The following is a 17,075-nucleotide window of genomic DNA, read 5'->3' on the forward strand; positions in this document are numbered from 1 at the left end:
TAAACTTGCCTTGATTTAGGACCTTCTTCATTCTGTAAAACTACAAAAGTTCATGCAACTGCTTCCAGGTTAAAACATAGAATTCAGGGTCACCTAAATCTGTGCTCCATGCCATGGTCACTCAACTTTGCTCTAGAATAAACTATCTCTTATTTCCTTTCAGGCAGCGGTTCTCAACCTTCCTAATGCTGCAACCCTTTAATACACTTCCTCATATTATAGTGAGCCCCAACCATAAAATTATTTTCATTGCTACTTCATAACTAATTTTGCTACTGTTATGAATTGTAATTTAATATCTGATACGAAGGATATCTGATGTGACTCCTACAGAAGGGTCATTTGACCCCCAATAGGGTCACTGCCCAGAGGTTGAGAACCACTAGTTTGAGGCAAAAGCTGTGCCTTTTTTAGTTATACAGACCAAACAATAAATACAATATAGATTACAAGAAGCTAAGAGCTCTTCTAGCTCATTGTTCTCTTAGTTTTCTGTTAAATCCAATTGAAAACTCTATTCACAGAGATGGCTGTGAGGAGACAGAAACCAAGCAGCATCTTCAAATAAAAGGCCAGGGTGTCCGAGATGTCAGATGTTAACTTCTTGTTGGTTGGTGCTATGAAACTAAAAATAACTGATTGCGTTTTCTGACTTCAGCCACATGCCATCTCACCTTTGGGTTATTATCCACACAATGAGATGCTAGAAGTTTGAGTTTACTGTGGAATAAAATACAGCACTTAAATTTGCCTTTGAATGGCACTTCCAAGATTAGAAAGTGATCTTCCCTCACAACCCTTGTCTCTCTTTTATTATTCTGACTTCCTGAATAAACCCACCATTTTTTAAAGTAGTATTATCTTAGCACTCACTATATTTCTGCTGCCTAGTATGTTTTACAATGCTTTGAATTATGTGATAGATGGGTCAAACCTGAGGTGAAGAGCTGGGGAGAGATGCTTAAATGGTCCAATTAACATAGATGCCTAGCTTCTGAGTGTATGGTTCTCAACATTCATAATTCTGCGACCCTTCACCGAGTTTCTCATGTTGTGGTGACTCCCAACTATAAAATCATTTTGTCCCTACTTCATAATTGCAATTGTGCTACTGTATTAATCATACTGTAACTATCTGATATACCCCCCCCCCCAGAGGGTCATGACCCATAGGTTGAGAGCTGCTGTTCTAGGTGCTGAAAGGTAGCCTGGCTCTTAATTGCTGTTTTATGAGTGCTTATTCTTTGCAAACTCCTCCAGGCCAAAGACAATGAAAAATGCATTTATTTTCTACCCTAATTCCTGCCCTCCTGCAGGTACAATAACTCTGAGTAGGCACAATGGATAATTAAACTTTTTAATTTATAAATACTTGAAATTGCTTTGGGAGACAATTTTAGAGCTGAAAGTAAGTTATAATTAATTGAATTGTCTGTTTTATTATTGAGCTGCCTAATATATGTTTTATAATTCAATTTATTCTACAATTTATTTTATACTTACTGAAAAATGATTAAAAACAGAATATTGATCCTCATTAATTTATTACTAAATGACATTTCTGCTTATATCCAGAAGCCAAGATTGAACATATCATCTGGAGATTTGAATATATCCTTATCATCTTTAAAATTGCAAATTAAAAAATATAAACACTAGGAAGCAAGACGATGCATAGAACGCAATGAAAAGTCTATGTAAGGCTTTTAAGAAATGACAAAGTTTTGCATATGGCTACAAAGTAGTTAGCTATATTTTAGGACTGTTATAATAACTACAAGAACTTGACAATACTATTGTGTATCGTACCAAACTCCATCCAATCATGTTAAATCAAGATTCAGAGAACAGAAAAGTTCGATGGCTGAGGGTGGTCCAGAGATGAGGTAAAGGTGTTTGGAGTTGTTATCTTTTCAGCTTATGTCTGTGAGTACTTGTATGCATGTATGTATGTTCACCATGTATGTGCCTGGTGCCCATAAAAGCCAGAGAGCATTGGATCCCCTAGAACTAGAGTTATAGGCAATTGTGAGCCAACATGTGGGTGCTGGGAACTGAGGCTGGATCTTCCGGAAGAGCAGCAAGTGCTTTTCACTGTGGAGACATCTCTCCAGCCCCTGAGCTGTTTTTAATCACGCTGTTTCCAGTCTACGAAGACAAAGTAGTGGTACTGAGTCCCAAGGCCAGCGCTGTCAGTGTCCCCACACTGGGGAATTTGTTTTCTACTGGAATCACACAGTCCTGCCTGTTACCTGCTGATCCAAATCCTCTGGGGCTGGAGTCAGCAGCGTGTCTCCTTAATCTCACCCCGAAGCCAGGGTGCATGCTGAAGTTTAGTGACTGCTGATATGGAAACCTCGTCTTCAAACAGTGAGCCTCCATCCCAGATTCCCTACTTTCCTCTCTGCCCTGGAGCCGCCCCTTACGTTTGCATGGGGAGTAGGTTTGGGGAGGACTTCAGTGATTTGTATGTCACACTCTGGAGCAGTCAAATACTAGCTCAGCACTAAAAGATTCAGAATAAACCAGCCACACATGACTGAAACACAAGAATGAAGTCGCTCACCGAAATAGACAGTGGGGTATGCTATAGATTCCTTGGCGCTATTCTGTACAAACACAAAACTTACGGTCAAATCCCCACCATGACTTGACTCAGAAAAGTCAGTTATGTCTGAGACATGTCAATAAAAATCATGTTACCATGGCACCAACTGGGTCTGATTTATAGTAAGTAGGATAGAAATGCAGTTTAAAAGCAACTTTCTTTTCTTGTAAATATTTCAACAAGGAATAACTTCTAGAGTCTGGGTACTGTCCATACTCATTAAGCCAATGAATAACCAAAGGTGCCCCCATTTCAAGTACTTGTACCACAGTGCAGATCCTGTGCTCACAGTCAGAATTCTCCTAAATCAAATTACGTAACCAATACATCGTGACCTCCTGCAAAAAGATTACATTTTTGATAATTTAATTTTCTTTTTCATATACTTATGCAAATCAAATTGCTAATCAAAGGAAGATTTGCAACTGACTTCCAAGAGCTGTAACAATATGCTCATGTTGGGAAATTATACAAAGAAGTTGCAATAGACACATATGGAGTTATAGTCAAGAAACAAACTAGCATAGACCACAACATTTTTGAGTTATTCCATCTATTACAGAATAACTGGACAATCATTCTCTAGTTTTGATACTTTTACTGTTATTGTGGTACGTAAGGGTACCACATGACATAGTATAGTGATGGTGGGGTAAATGGTTAACGTTCATCCCAAAGTCAGATTACAATATAGACTGTATATTTCCTATTAGTCAATACAGTGATTCCCCTCGGGCTAATTGGCAATGTTTCCATCTGGACCCATCCATGCAGAAGATGGATGTTTCACTGATAAAGAGCACAAAACCAAAATGCAGGTGTGAAACACTTCTGTGTCCAGGGAAAAGAGGTTGTTCTGTGAGGAAGAGCTGTCCTGGCAGTCAAAGCAGCATCATGCAGTCATGCTTGCAAACGGCCAGCTGCGGCCAGCTGCAGCCAGAGGCAAGCAGCCTATGGGGAGAGCTCAGCTAGCAAACACATAGCATTTAAGGCTACTCTGAGCAAATGAACAAACAGTCATTTGCTAATTTGGTTTTTGTAATGAGAAGTACACACCCCAGCATAGAGGGTCAATATAATAAACTCCTGAGAGAGGAGGAAAATAGCCTGGAATGGTGAGTATATGTCCCTATATAGATTCCCTATATAGCTGCATGGGCAGAAGAAATTCGCAACCGACATTAGTTTGCTTGGAAGAACTTATTTATAATTTGAAAGAAAGATATATGTGCATATGTATCATATATGCTGCATGTGTATAATATATGTACACATGTGTGTGCTTGTGTGTGCCTATAGGCTTATTCATATATGTGGAGGCCAGACGACAGTAGTGGGTATCCTACTCAATTACTCTGTTTTATTCACTTGATCCAGGGCCTCTTACTGAACCTGGAACTAGGCTGGTGGTCAGCGAGCCACAGAGATCCTCCCGTCTCTGCCTCTTACAGCATTGATGTTACTGGTGTGTACTTGTGAATGTGATCATGCCTGGATATTTGCATGCATTCTGGGAAATTGAATTCAGGTCCTCATGCTTGCGTAGCCAATGGTCTTATCCATGGAGCATCTCCTTAGCCTTACATGGTAAAGCTTTCAAAGGCTGTTGAATATGCCTGTGTCAGGTACTGTATATGTGACTTATAGCAAAAGGTGACTTCCTGGCCATACCATATCATCATTTTACCTCTTTTTCTTCTTCCCTTGTATTATTTTGGGGGTGGTGAGGCCAAGATGACCCTGACCTCATCACATGGCCAAGGACAAGAGCTAACTTCTCACCCTCCTGCTTCCATTTCTTGAGTTCTGGGATTTCAGCCATATGCTACCATGGCCATAAAATACTTTTTGATTCCTCCAAAAGCCCCAAGTGAAGGAGTTTGTTTAAATAACTGCCTCTCACAGATGACCCTACTGGAAAGAACCTGCAGATCATCCTCATAACTTGGGTCATGAAGGAAGCCGAGTACAGCAACCCACAACTCTAGCATATATATTAATTATATAATATATAACATATATATTAACTATATAATATATAACATATATATTAACTAAGCACACTCGTCCTGGAAAGCTGTGCCTTACACTTGGCCTTGGGTTTGGCTCTTGTTTTATTTCTAGGCTTCACACGCCTCTATGCCGGTTCTGACCGGTTCAGCTTAAAGCTTTTCCTTATCAATGGATGCCAGACTAAAAAGGAAGGGAAAACTACATAGAAAGAGGGACAGAAGAACATTGAATACAAGGAAGAGGGATCAAAGATATTTAAAGGCAGGAAACAAAGGGCACTGGAACTGCTCTGATTCATCCGACAGATAGAAACCAGGCCTTTGTTTTATCTCCCTCACTCAATCATTTGCATTTTCATGTGTGTTATGTATAAGGAGGTCAATAAACGGGCATAGCTTGCATTATAAAGGAAGAATTTATATATGAACACAGTTTATAATGAGAACCCGAAACTTTCAAATAGGTAATTGCTCCACAAGTAAGAATCACTTTCTGGGGGTTGGGGATTTAGCTCAGTGGTAGAGCGCTTACCTAGCAAGCGCAAGGCCCTGGGTTCAGTCCTCAGCTCCAAAAAAAAAAAAAAAAAAAAAAAAAAAGAATCACTTTCTGCCTGGTAAACAAGTCTCCCTCCTGTTGGGTGCTTAGCAAGTGGGCAGCTTGGTCCATGTAGCTTCCTTTAACCATGGGGCCTTTAGTCTGTTAGTTCTGTCTTGTCTACTTAGGACTCAGCTCAGCAAATATTATCTGCATCAGAGTCCAAACCCAGAACTGTAGAGAAATAGTTGGAGTAGGGGGGAAGTTTCTAGAAATAGGTAATTTAATATATTATTTCATTCTTTGGTGATTCCTGGGGTTTCAATTTCACTGAATTTTGGACTGAGACTTCACACAAGAAATGAATAATTTATTTACCAAAAATATTAAATAGATGTAAGTGGATGCCAGGAAGCATCAGGACAATTTAGAAAGGGACTCTCATGGGATGATCCCCAACTGCCCCATTCATTGATTTCAACAGAAGAATCCAGAAATGAGGTTGCCACCCCCAGACCTTGGAGAAGACATTAGCACACTGCACGGAGTAAGGCCTTATTTCACACAGGCTGATCTGAGACCACCAGTGAAAGAACTCATATTAAAAAACACCCCACCACCACCACCAAAAACCAAAAACCAACCAAACAAAAAAATCCCACCAAAACAAACAACAAAAAACAAAAAACAAAAAAACCCCACCCAAACAAACAAACAACAACAAAAACCAAAAGCCAAACCAAACCAAACCAACAACAAAAAAACACGTATTCTGGTGCTTTTCATTTCTAGTGGGATAAGTAGCACCTTCCTCTTTTCACACTGGGGGGAGGGGCTGCCGAAGTCCTCCTTGGTTTAAAGACTCAGCTTAAGTGAAGAGGCTGATGCTAAATGAGACTCTGCAGCCTCAGACATTTAGAGGTAAAAGGGGAATTTGCTTTCATTTCCAACATAGCTTTCTGCATGGGCCCACGGCTTATTGTTGTAGAAAGTCCGATGTAAGTGAATTAGAAGCACTGTGGCCATAGCTTCACTGGGTCTGTTTTCTCATGTAAAAATATTTAGTTTTTGTGGATGAGTGTTGGCCTGCATGTGTGTATGCAGTGCCTAAGAAGGCCAGAAAGGGCATCAGATTCCCCTGGACCTGGAGGTACAGATGGTAATGAGCTGGCAGATATGTAGGAGCTGGGAACCGAACCTGGGTCCTCTGGAAGAGCAGTCAGTGCCTTTAACTGCTGAGCCACCTCTCCGGCCCTAAGAGTTTGTTTTATTCTCGTTGCTGTTGGTGGTTAAGTGGGGTGAGACGGGGAAGACCAGCTGCTCCATTGACCCTTGCCTTCAATGTCTCCCCGTTCATTCCTCAGTTCCTCAATCCCCACTCACATCAGTCTGTAAGGAAAGACAAGACCTTGGCAAGCAGGAAGAGGCAGGTGTGAGCTAATTAATGTTTTGCTCTTTGCCTGATCCCCAGAAGCAAATGAGAGAGCAGGCGTGGGTGAGAAGGACAGCCAGGGAAAGCGGGTAGCGCCTGCCATCACAAACCTCATAGGAGAATCTCTCTCCTTCCTTCTTCTGTTCGTGGAATTGCAAGGCACGGGTGTTGAATAGAGACACGACACATTACGGACACAACACATAGCACATTTGACGCAGCTTTCACGATGTGAAAAATTAACACCGAACACTGACATAGGACATAGCACTATCGCCACAACATGGATTCTAAAACAAGCATCAACTTCAAGATGATGGTACAAAATGTAAACTTTGTCATACTACTGATCACTAGCTTATATGTCTACATTTTAACTGTATAACAAGTCGACTGGCTCTCTCCCTGCCCCATCTACTAAACCACTGTCAAAGCGACTGCCGTAATTGTTAATGGGATTTCAGAGATTAAAAACAAACAAATGCTTCCTGTTCATGGTTAAAAACCATTTCAAAAAGTAAGACACTTTGCACAGCAAAGCAAAATGCTACTAACATCCACCCAAGAGTCCTTTGGTAAAGACAAGAGTGGACACACACTCACCTCTTTCCCACCCATGGATTCGAACATCTTTTCCAGCTGGACCCGCAGTTGTTGGATGTTGTTCATCAATATGCAAGGCTTAGAGAGAGAGAGAGAGAGAGAGAGAGAGAGAGAGAGAGAGAGAGAGAGAGAGAGAGAGACACCAGTGTGAGGAGTATCCTCCACATGTCACTTCTGGAGTGATACAGTGTATAGCTGTCACCCGTGCCTGTGATACACATCAAACAGAATCATTCTGCTACTTTGACAAATGGCTTTTAACAGCTGGGACCAGAAAGGAAATAGATGATCATTTTGGGGAATACAATTTAACAACCAACTCATGGAATAGCTCATGGAGATGGGCTACCAGCACCCCTTTTCTTCGTGTTGTGATACTTTGAACACCAGAATTAGCCACCTTTTATTTATGGTTTTGTTTGAAACGATGACTGAGACAGAAGTAGATACTTACACCAAACCAATGGTCTAGAGTTGGGGACCCCCGTGGTTGGGTTAGGGAAAGGCTGGAAGAAGTTGAGGAGGAGGGTTACCCCATAGGAAGACCAGCAGTCTCAATAAACCCTTGCCGCCCCCCCACCCCCAGATCTTTCAAACACTGAGCCACCAACCAGGCAGCATACACTAGCTAGTCCCTGACACATATACAGCAGAGGACTGCCTGGTCTGGCTGCAATGAGAGACGATGCACCTAACCCTTGAGAGACTTGAGGCCCCAGGGAATGGGGAGGTCTGGCAGGTTGTGGGAAGATATGGGGGTGTGGGGACATCTTGGAAACAGGGGGAAGAGGATGAGGATGAGGAACTGTCAGAGGATAGAAGGGGGGATAAAAACTGGACTGTGAAAATAGATTAAAGGTAAAAACAAAACAAAACAAAACCATGTTTCATCTGTTCCAGGCTGGCCTCCGATGGTTGAGAATGACCTTGAACTTCTGATTCTCCTACCTCTGTGTCCAGTGGACTGGGACGGCAGGTGTACACCGCCAGGCCTGGTTTCTGCAGTGCTGGGGATTGAACCCCGGGTTTCACAGATGCTTCACAAGTGTTCTCCCAATGAAGCTGTATCCCCAACCTACATTCTACATTGTAAAAGTTTAGAGAAAATCAACTAATTTCAATTCTCTGGTAACTGTGCTTCTTTAAAACCAAAAGAGCATCTGCATTTCTTCTTTTAAACCCAAGAAAACTTGGGGTTAAAATAACAAAAAAAGAATTTAAAATAACTTTAATGGAGTCTCTGTCTCTAAGCCAGGAAGCTATTGACTCTCTTCCCTTCCTCATCTGGCTCTAGACCAAGTGCGTTTGCCTTCCTGCATTCTTCTTTGCTTATTTGGGTCCCTTTCCATCGTCTGGATTAGAGTTCTCCTTCCTGGGTTTCTATCACCTTTCTATCACCTACTTTGCCTTTGTTTTTATAAAGGCTTTAGTTGAGGGTTTTTTTTTTTTTTAATCACTGGCTAAACGTAAACGCTGTGTGTGCTGCTGAGGAACGGGGGGGGGGGGGGGGGGGAGGACTGCCGCACCGTTCTTGCACAGGATGTGTACGTAGGCATTTGAGTTGTTTTGGAGACAGGTAGAAAAGGGCAATGGCGATATAAAACTTTGTGACAAGACTAGATAATTAATTTCTAATCGGAAAATAGATGTTGGCAGAGTTGCAAACCTCACTGATGACTGCTACACATCGATTCTGAAGAGTTAGTGGCTCAGAGACAGGGGCGATAGAGACAGGAAATGGACACATCTTCCAAGCGGCTGGGAAGGGAGCCAGCAGTGAATCAGAAGGTCAGACAGAGGACTCATGGGACATCACAGAGGCGTTAGCTCTCATCAGTGGAAAGATTTTATTATTACCTTAACCACATCACAGACCTTCCAGAGGCTTTGTACTTGACTCTTAAAGTGACCACAACCTAAGTTTGATTTATGGAAACAATTCCACACTTCTGTTCCTGAATTCTGGCCACTAAAATATTTTATTTTTTTAAACATAGATAGCTGAGAATGATACTCCTGAGTTTCTGGCTGCTGAACTGGGATGTTCCGGTCAGTTTTGATGCCCTCCACTTCCAAAAATCACAGCCAGCACTCCTTGATCAGGGCGTACTCTATTTTATTTATTTGATGCGAGTATTTAAGCCTATTCTTCTCAGCACACAAAACAGGTCTAGAATACCAACTCTTTATATAAAAGCCATGCACCAGCTCAAATATGACCATTTCTGGTTTTCAAGAATGCTAGGGAGGGTAAAGGAATATAGAGAGTTGGACTTACTTGGGACAATGTCTACTCACAATATGGAAAGAGTATGGAGAAGCGAGCGAGAAAGTTGAGTTTTCTAATTAAATATAAATTTGAGTTTCAAAATAAATGTAAAACTCTTCTCCTTTACTAAACTCTCCCTCTTCTTGAAAGGCTCCAAGTCCACGGTTGTCCCATTAACTTATTACATCACTAATAAGAACTAGATATCCATTCAATTATACCTCAAATCCAAGCACAAAACCCAACTTGATTCTAACAATTCTGTAGTCAGTGAGTAAGAATAAATACATTAATGTTTTAATAAAGCCATCCAAGCATGGCACATGCCTTGCATCCTAGAACTGGAAGGCTAAGGCTGGAGGACTCAAGGTTCAAGGCCCACATGGGCTATGTAGCAAGACTATGCATTAAAATTTTTGAAATAAAAATCCCCAGTAAAAGGCACATGGTCCTAACCTAATCCTACTGCTTACTGAGGAGTTTACAGAGATGAAAGAATATGTTTGGACATAGCTGTTACCCAGGATGTGTACATTTTGAGTTTCCTTATAAACATATGATATACATTTATCTTAACTGAGAACAGTCAAAAACCTAAAATACCATATATACTAAAGTGTTATTCAAATTAGGGACAGACATATCTAAATGGCTAAAGTGTTTGGGCTTAAAAATGTTTAAAATAAAGAAAAATTGATTTAGAAAAGGATGGTTTGGCTTGTTTGAGATGGGGACAAAAGGCATAAAAGTGGTTTGACCCACTTCTGATTTAAATCGTCACAATAAGAAGGGGCCAGATAGGGCACAACAGTAAACTTATCATTCAGGGGGTAAAGGTAGATGGATCAGAAGTTCAAGGTCAGCCTGGGCTCCGTGGGACCTGTCTCAAAAACAGTAACAAACTAGAAGATCACACTCCAAAAACATATTCTCAAGCGGACATTTTGTTTAACTATAGACTTTAATTCTGACATTCTGACTCGGACACAGCAAATGTTACAGTCATGTCTTTTTGAAATGTTTACTTACTTTGTGTGTGTGTGTGTGTGTGTGTGTGTGTGTGTGTAGTTTCTGTGTGTGTATGTGTCTTGTGTGTGTGTGTGTGTGGGGTAGTTTGTGTGTGTCTAATGTGTGTGTGTACTTTGTGTGTGTCTAGTGTGTGTATGTGTGTGCGTGTGTGTTTGTATGTGTGTGTGTGGGGGGTAGTTTGTGTGTGTCTAATGTGTACTTTGTGTGTGTCTAGTGTGTGTATGTGTGTGCGTGTGTGTGCGCGCACGCGCGCACATGTATCATGGCATGCAGGTATAAAGGAGCTGTTCTTTCTAACATTGCTTCTAATGATAGGACTCATGCCATCACTTTACCCACTGAGCCATCTTACAAACCCGAGTTGTTATGCCTGAAATGTCAATCTTTAAATGTTTCTCACTCCATTTGCAGGTGACTAGGAACAGATGAATTTTAGTGCTTTCATTTTTTTTTTTTTTTGAGACAGGATTTCACTATTCTAGACAATCATTCTGATTGTCTAGAACTCTCTATGCAGACCAGGTTTGTCTTGAACTTCCAGAGATCCACCCACCTCTGTCTCATGAGTTCTGGGATTAAAGGTTATGTGCTACTACATTGGACTTACGGTTTTGATTCTTAAAGAAGATTTGTAATGTGTGTTCATGAAAAGTGCACACTTCTAGTTGAGGCCACTTGAGGCAAAGCTATTATTCAATCAAGAAACCTTGGTGAAATTAAAATGACTTTAAATTTAAACAATAGAATCCAAAGGTAGCCAGGAGACTGCTTGCTAGGATGAAGCCAAAGAAAGGTACAGATGCTACTGGGTGTGGTAATTAGGCGTAGCTGTACCTCTCTATGTGTACATTTCGATTTTCCTTATAAACATATCATATGCATTTTATCTCAATAGAGATCAGTTGTAAACCTAAAATAGGATGGATACTAAAGTTTGATTCAAACTAGAGACATTCCTGTATGGGTAGAGTGTACACTAAGGTGCAAGTGCTCTTAATGAACTATAAAATTCCATTTTGCGGGCTGGAGAGATGGTTCAGTGGTTAAGAACATGTATTGCGCTTGAAAAAGACCTGAATTCAGTCCCTACCACCCATATTAGGTGGCTCAAAACTGCCTGGGACTTCAACTCCAAGGGGATCCAATACCCTGTTGTGGCCTTGCCTCCGTGGGTACCACATTCACCCATGTATAAACCCTTACACGCAGCACATACATACCACACGCACAAATAAATACTGAAAAAATATTTTGAAAGATCAACTCCTATACAAAAAGTGATACAATATATATTGATTTAAAATTATCAGGGTAGGGGGGAGGTTTCATATGATTCAGAATGCAGAATGTTAACATGTGAAGTAGAAGACCGCCCAGCAGTCAAGGAGCTAACTGAAATCAATTATTTCTCAGCTAACTCCACAAATATCTATCATGCCATCTTAATAAAAATGGAGTACTTGCTGAAACTACAGGACACTCTTGTGAGCTGCAGACTAACACGGGAAGCACGCATCCTCTTTTAACCTTTAAATGAAAACGGATGCCTCCAACAAGTCTCCCTCTTAGAGGGCTGGAGTCAAAGGTGGCTGGAAATCAGTGCTGAGATCCTCTAAAAGTTGTCATCAAATAGCCGGGCAGCATATTAACGGAAGGGAAAGAGGCATCTACTGGAATCTTCAGGAACCATCAGGACTGGCTCGTTTTAATGAGCTGTCAGCCCGGGTGAGCTGGGTCACTGCTGCCCAGCTTATGATTCTCCCTCGGCCTTGCCAACCAGTGCAGGCTGGTTTTCATTTTTTTATTTTTGCAAGGAGGAGGGAAAGGTGGCTCACTCTTAACCCTGTGGGTGTTTCACTGTTAACTCTTGATAGGGATAATTCACAGGAGGAAGCATCATTGTCCTGCGCATTTACTCTCCTTCTCAATTGATTTGAAAACCGAAAGACTGAATTACACTTATCTGAGGGTGGGTGAGAAGCAACAGTGGTTGTTAACAACACTCACTTAATCCTTATCTCCCTAGTTTTCAGCTCCAATGCTTTCTGAGCTTGTGCATTTTTAATGGTTTATCGTATCATTTCTCAACATAGAAAACCATAATTCAGCAGGCACTGGTCACTTTCTGCCTTCTATCCAATCCTGATAGGAAAAACAAGCACGATGCCTGGAGAGGCTTGCAGGCAACATCCTGAGATTCCTACTCTTATCACCCACCATGGACAGGCACTGACAATTCTTGATGTTAGTAAGCACAAGTTTCTATTTCAGGACAGTCACCAGTGGGGGTGGGGTGGGAGTGGTCTTACTTACCACTGTCTCCTTATCACAGTATGAACTGAAGTCACTTGATACGATCGCAGCGTATTGGACCAGAACCTTATTGATGGTCTGAGAATGAAAATGTCATACAGTGCGCGTCAGTTAAGTGAGTTAAGTGTGTCCTCTTACAGAAACACTAGCCAGGTTAAGTCAGGCAAACATAACTCTCTTTTAGCTAAAGAGAGTGTGATGGTTTACATATGCTTGGCCCAGGGAGTGGCATTATTAGAAGGTGTGGCTTTGTTAGAGGAAGTGTGTCACTGTGGGAGTGGGCTTGGAAACCCTCCTCCTAGCTGCCTGAGGATGCTCAGTCTGTTCCTGGTTTCCTTCAGATGAAGATGTAGAACTCTCAGCTCTTCCTACATTATGCCTGCTTGGATGCTGCCATGCTCCCGCCTTGATAATGGATTGATCCTCTGAACCTGTAAGCCAGCCCCAATTAAATGTTGTCCTTTATAAAACTTGCATTGGTCATGGTGTCTGTTCACAGCAGTAAAACCCTAGCTAAGACAGAGAGTCCATACCCATGTCCAAAGAGGAATCACAAATCACTATGTGTATATGACAGTTTGTCAGAATTCTGAATAGCATTTCAAACACACTTCAAAGATCTGTAGTCTATCAGAACTAACGTCTACACTATTATTATTATTATTATTATTATTATTATTATTATTATCTATTATTATTCTCTAACTTTATTCAGAAAAGATGCAGGTTGTCCTGTGGCAATCTCTTCACAGCTTAGGGACCTAATACCTCATGATACTGAACACTTGCCCCCCTTCCCCACTGACGCTGCAGGCTTGGCGTTCTCCCTTCCGCTTCTTTCTGGCTCCTAATCCTTTTTGCCATCTCATCTCTGTCATATAAGGTTATCTGCAGTGGATGCTTTCTCAACTTTCTCCCCTATTTCTCAATGCTCATGTATAAGAGAGGTTAGATATTCTTATAACACTCCACAGAGATTCTCTTCAGAAATAGGGACTTACATTGTATACTACCACAAACTACTGTTAACATGCAAAAACCTACCTCTCACCTACCCCCTCCCTCTCAGAACATTTGCCTGGTTACTGTTGCTCGGTGATGCGTTATTTACTCGCTGCTATGTAATAGCACATCAATTGCTAAAAATGTTGCCTGCTTACTTCTCTTTTGTACCAAAATTTGATATTTTCTTTTCTCTAAAGTGTCTTGTTGAGCTCCTGCATGATCTCTGCTTCTAGTAATTATGGAGGAGAGAGAAAAATGTACGAACTTTGTTGATTAAATGTCTTATAATTGTGCAAAGACACACTGAGAGTTTGCATTCTTCAGCTTATGTTCACATAGAGGGAACGTGTCAACTGTGAATGCCATCTTCTTAGAAAAGATAAACCAACAATGATTGAATTATGTTATTTATTCCTAGAAAAACCAAAGAGCCAAAACATCTCCTTTTAAGATATATTTCTTTGGGCTGGAGAGATGACTCAGAAGGTAGGAGCATGCATTGGTCTACAGGACCCAAGTTCCATTTTGAGCATGTGTAGCAGGTTACCTCCAAACACCTGTAACTCTAGTTCTCAGGAGTCTGATGCCCCCTTCTGGTATCTGCAGGCACCTGCACTCACATTCATATATACTGACACTGAGACCCAGATACACATATATATTAAAAAAAAATCTGGACTAGAGAGATGACTCAGAGGTTAAGAACACTGGCTGCTCTTCCAAAGTCCTGAGGTCAATTCCTAGCAACCACATGGTGGCTCACAACCATCTGTAATGAGATCTGATGCCTTTTTCTGGTGTGCAGGTGTACATGTAGGCAGAACTCTATGCACAATAAATAAACAAATCTTTTTTAAAAAAATTTCCCCCAGTGGGTTATGATTCACTGGAAGAGATATTCTCAAGAGTTAACTAAGATAAGGGAGGGATATTTAGCCCACAGACTGAATCCAGTAAATTTGACTATAAACTTGTTTTATTGACTTTCAAATTCACACTAAGAAGCTAGAATTACGAATAATGTGTTGACAGGAGATTGATGCTTTCCAGAAGTGCATGGCGCTAAGATAATGAGAGTCAGTTTAAATAGAAATTTGGCCTAAAAAAACCAGAAGATCTCATTAAGCAGTAGATCAATAAATCCAGGGAAACAGACGGCTGGTTAGGCAGAAGTATCTTCTGAGTGAAGCTGCTCACAGTTCCCTTTAGATGCCATGTGGAGTGACTGTGGGGTTTCCTCGGGGTGTTCGCTCGTTTGTGCCTGGGAGCACAACTCTCAATGCAGAGTTTCTTAATGACAGCACAAACTGTGGCAATTATCTTTCCCTGTCCCCCAAACTCACACATACAAACAAGCCATCATGTTCTAGCTATATCTTGGACATAACATGCTGGTGGCGAGATATGAATGGAAAAATACCCTTAGCACTCCAGTGTCATCTAGAAATTCATGTGGCTGCTAGGTGACCTGTTGACTCACCCACTTGTTTTTCTGGAGAAGGAAGAGCAATCTACACGGCTGTCTCTAACTGTTCTCAGTGAACCCCCCACGGTATGCTACTTGGATCTACACCAGTGGAAAACACCACCCTTGTCTCTCTGATTGGAGAAAACTAGTCCTGGCTCTCATATTTACTAGCCTAACAGTCAAAATACAGGATGGGCTGTGAGTGAGGAAAAACATGGGTCATACCAGGTGTGGCTACAGACCATATACCTTTGGAGCTAATAGAATACTGCTTTAATGACCCTGGTAATTCTGTATTCCTGCACCAGTAAGCATGACTGAAAATATTCAATGTACATTTGAAGACCAACTTCTATTTATTCTAATTTCATTCACTAAAGTCAACCAAATATGGTCATCATTTCTTTACTCCAAATTAGCAGTTGCTTGGGGCATGCCTCTCAAAGGATTGCTTCTCTGACTGTGGCTCTGAGAACGGTCATCAGCATTGCCTTCAAGTGTGGAGATGCAAATTCTCAGATCCTGCCTCAGGTCTGTGCAGTCAGCACTTCTGGAGCTCTGTTTTCAGCAAACCACCTTCAGCAGAGTAAGTTCATGCCAGAACTTAAGAGAAACAGGTGGCAGGGTTAGAGGAGCTGCTTGGGGAAGGAGTACTTAGCAGGGCTCCCATAGGGTTTCAACCTACAAAGTGTTCTAAGCTATAGAATCAGTGAAAGGGAGGGGTAGGGATGGAGAAAAGGAGGGGAAAGAGTGAGGGAGAAGACACTCATGGGATAGCCTCTTTGTGAGTGTCTGCATCTTGTTTCTCAGAGTTTAGATGAAGATGTATTCACAGGTTCTTTAATACCACAGAGGCACAGCTAGTAAAAGAGCTTCAGACTTAGAAACATGGAGTCCTAATGGGATTGTGGCAATAAGGTAAGAACCCGTGACATTTAAAGAGTTAACCAGGATGACTAGAATGTCCTCTGGCCTTGGAAAATTCTGATATGACATGTTGCCACTGCTGGCATATTGAAGGGGCTGCCTGTCAACACCCAGCAAAATGCTATGACTTCCTGAGCTAATATCAGGTCAACATACTTGGGAGGCCCATCTATTGCATTGCTCTTAGGATCTGTAAGTTGGGAATTCTGGTTCAAAAGTTACCTGTATTCAGTGTGTGTATGTGTGTGTGTGTGTGTGCGTGTGTGCGTGCGTGCATGTGTACGTGTGTGTGTGTGTGTGTGTGTGTGTGTGTGTGTGTGTGAAGGACTGACATCGGGAACTTTCTTCAATTGCAATCCTCAACTAGACTGACAGACCACATGGAAACCCATGACTCCTCCTGTCTCTCTATGCGCAGCATTGAACTACAGACACATGCCACCTTGCCAACTTTCTACATCTGCACTGGGAATCAAACATCAGGGGCTGGAGAGATTGCTCAGTGGTTAAGAGCACTGACTGCTCTTCCAGAGGTCCTGAGTTCAAATCCCAGCAACCGCATGAGGGCTCACAACCATCTGTAATGGGATCTGATGCTCTCTTCTGGTGTGTCTGAAGACGATACAGTGTACTTAGATATAATACATAAATAAATCTTAAAAAAAATTCCATCCAAAACCTCATGCTTGCATAGCAAGAACTTAGCAACTCAGCAGTCTCTCTAAGCCCTTTAATGATATTTCAGGTATCAACGAACTCTCCAAGGAGAGGAAGACTCTCATACCAATTCAGCCGCAGCAGAAAGAGGGACTCCATCCACTTCATTGTGTCCTCTACCTATCTTAATACATCCTACAAATGATAAATCTCCCAG

At 41.5% G+C, this 17,075-nt stretch overlaps 1 protein-coding gene across 2 annotated transcripts in view; it reads right to left on the reverse strand.

Annotated features, from left to right (window-relative positions):
* The window catches only part of Unc13c (unc-13 homolog C), a 426,173-nt gene that overhangs the window by 69,051 nt on the left and 340,047 nt on the right, over positions 1–17,075 (reverse strand). The window contains exons 17-19 of one of the 2 annotated variants that reach the window (XM_063264996.1): positions 12,802–12,879; positions 7,191–7,268; positions 6,698–6,727 (exon numbers count right to left, since the gene is read on the reverse strand). In XM_063264996.1, coding sequence (XP_063121066.1) covers positions 6,698–6,727; positions 7,191–7,268; positions 12,802–12,879 — 186 coding nt within the window. 2 annotated transcript variants of the gene reach the window in all.

This window comes from Rattus norvegicus, chromosome 8, assembly GCF_036323735.1.
Source record: "Rattus norvegicus strain BN/NHsdMcwi chromosome 8, GRCr8, whole genome shotgun sequence".
In the NCBI taxonomy this organism is placed as follows: Eukaryota; Metazoa; Chordata; class Mammalia; order Rodentia; family Muridae; genus Rattus; species Rattus norvegicus.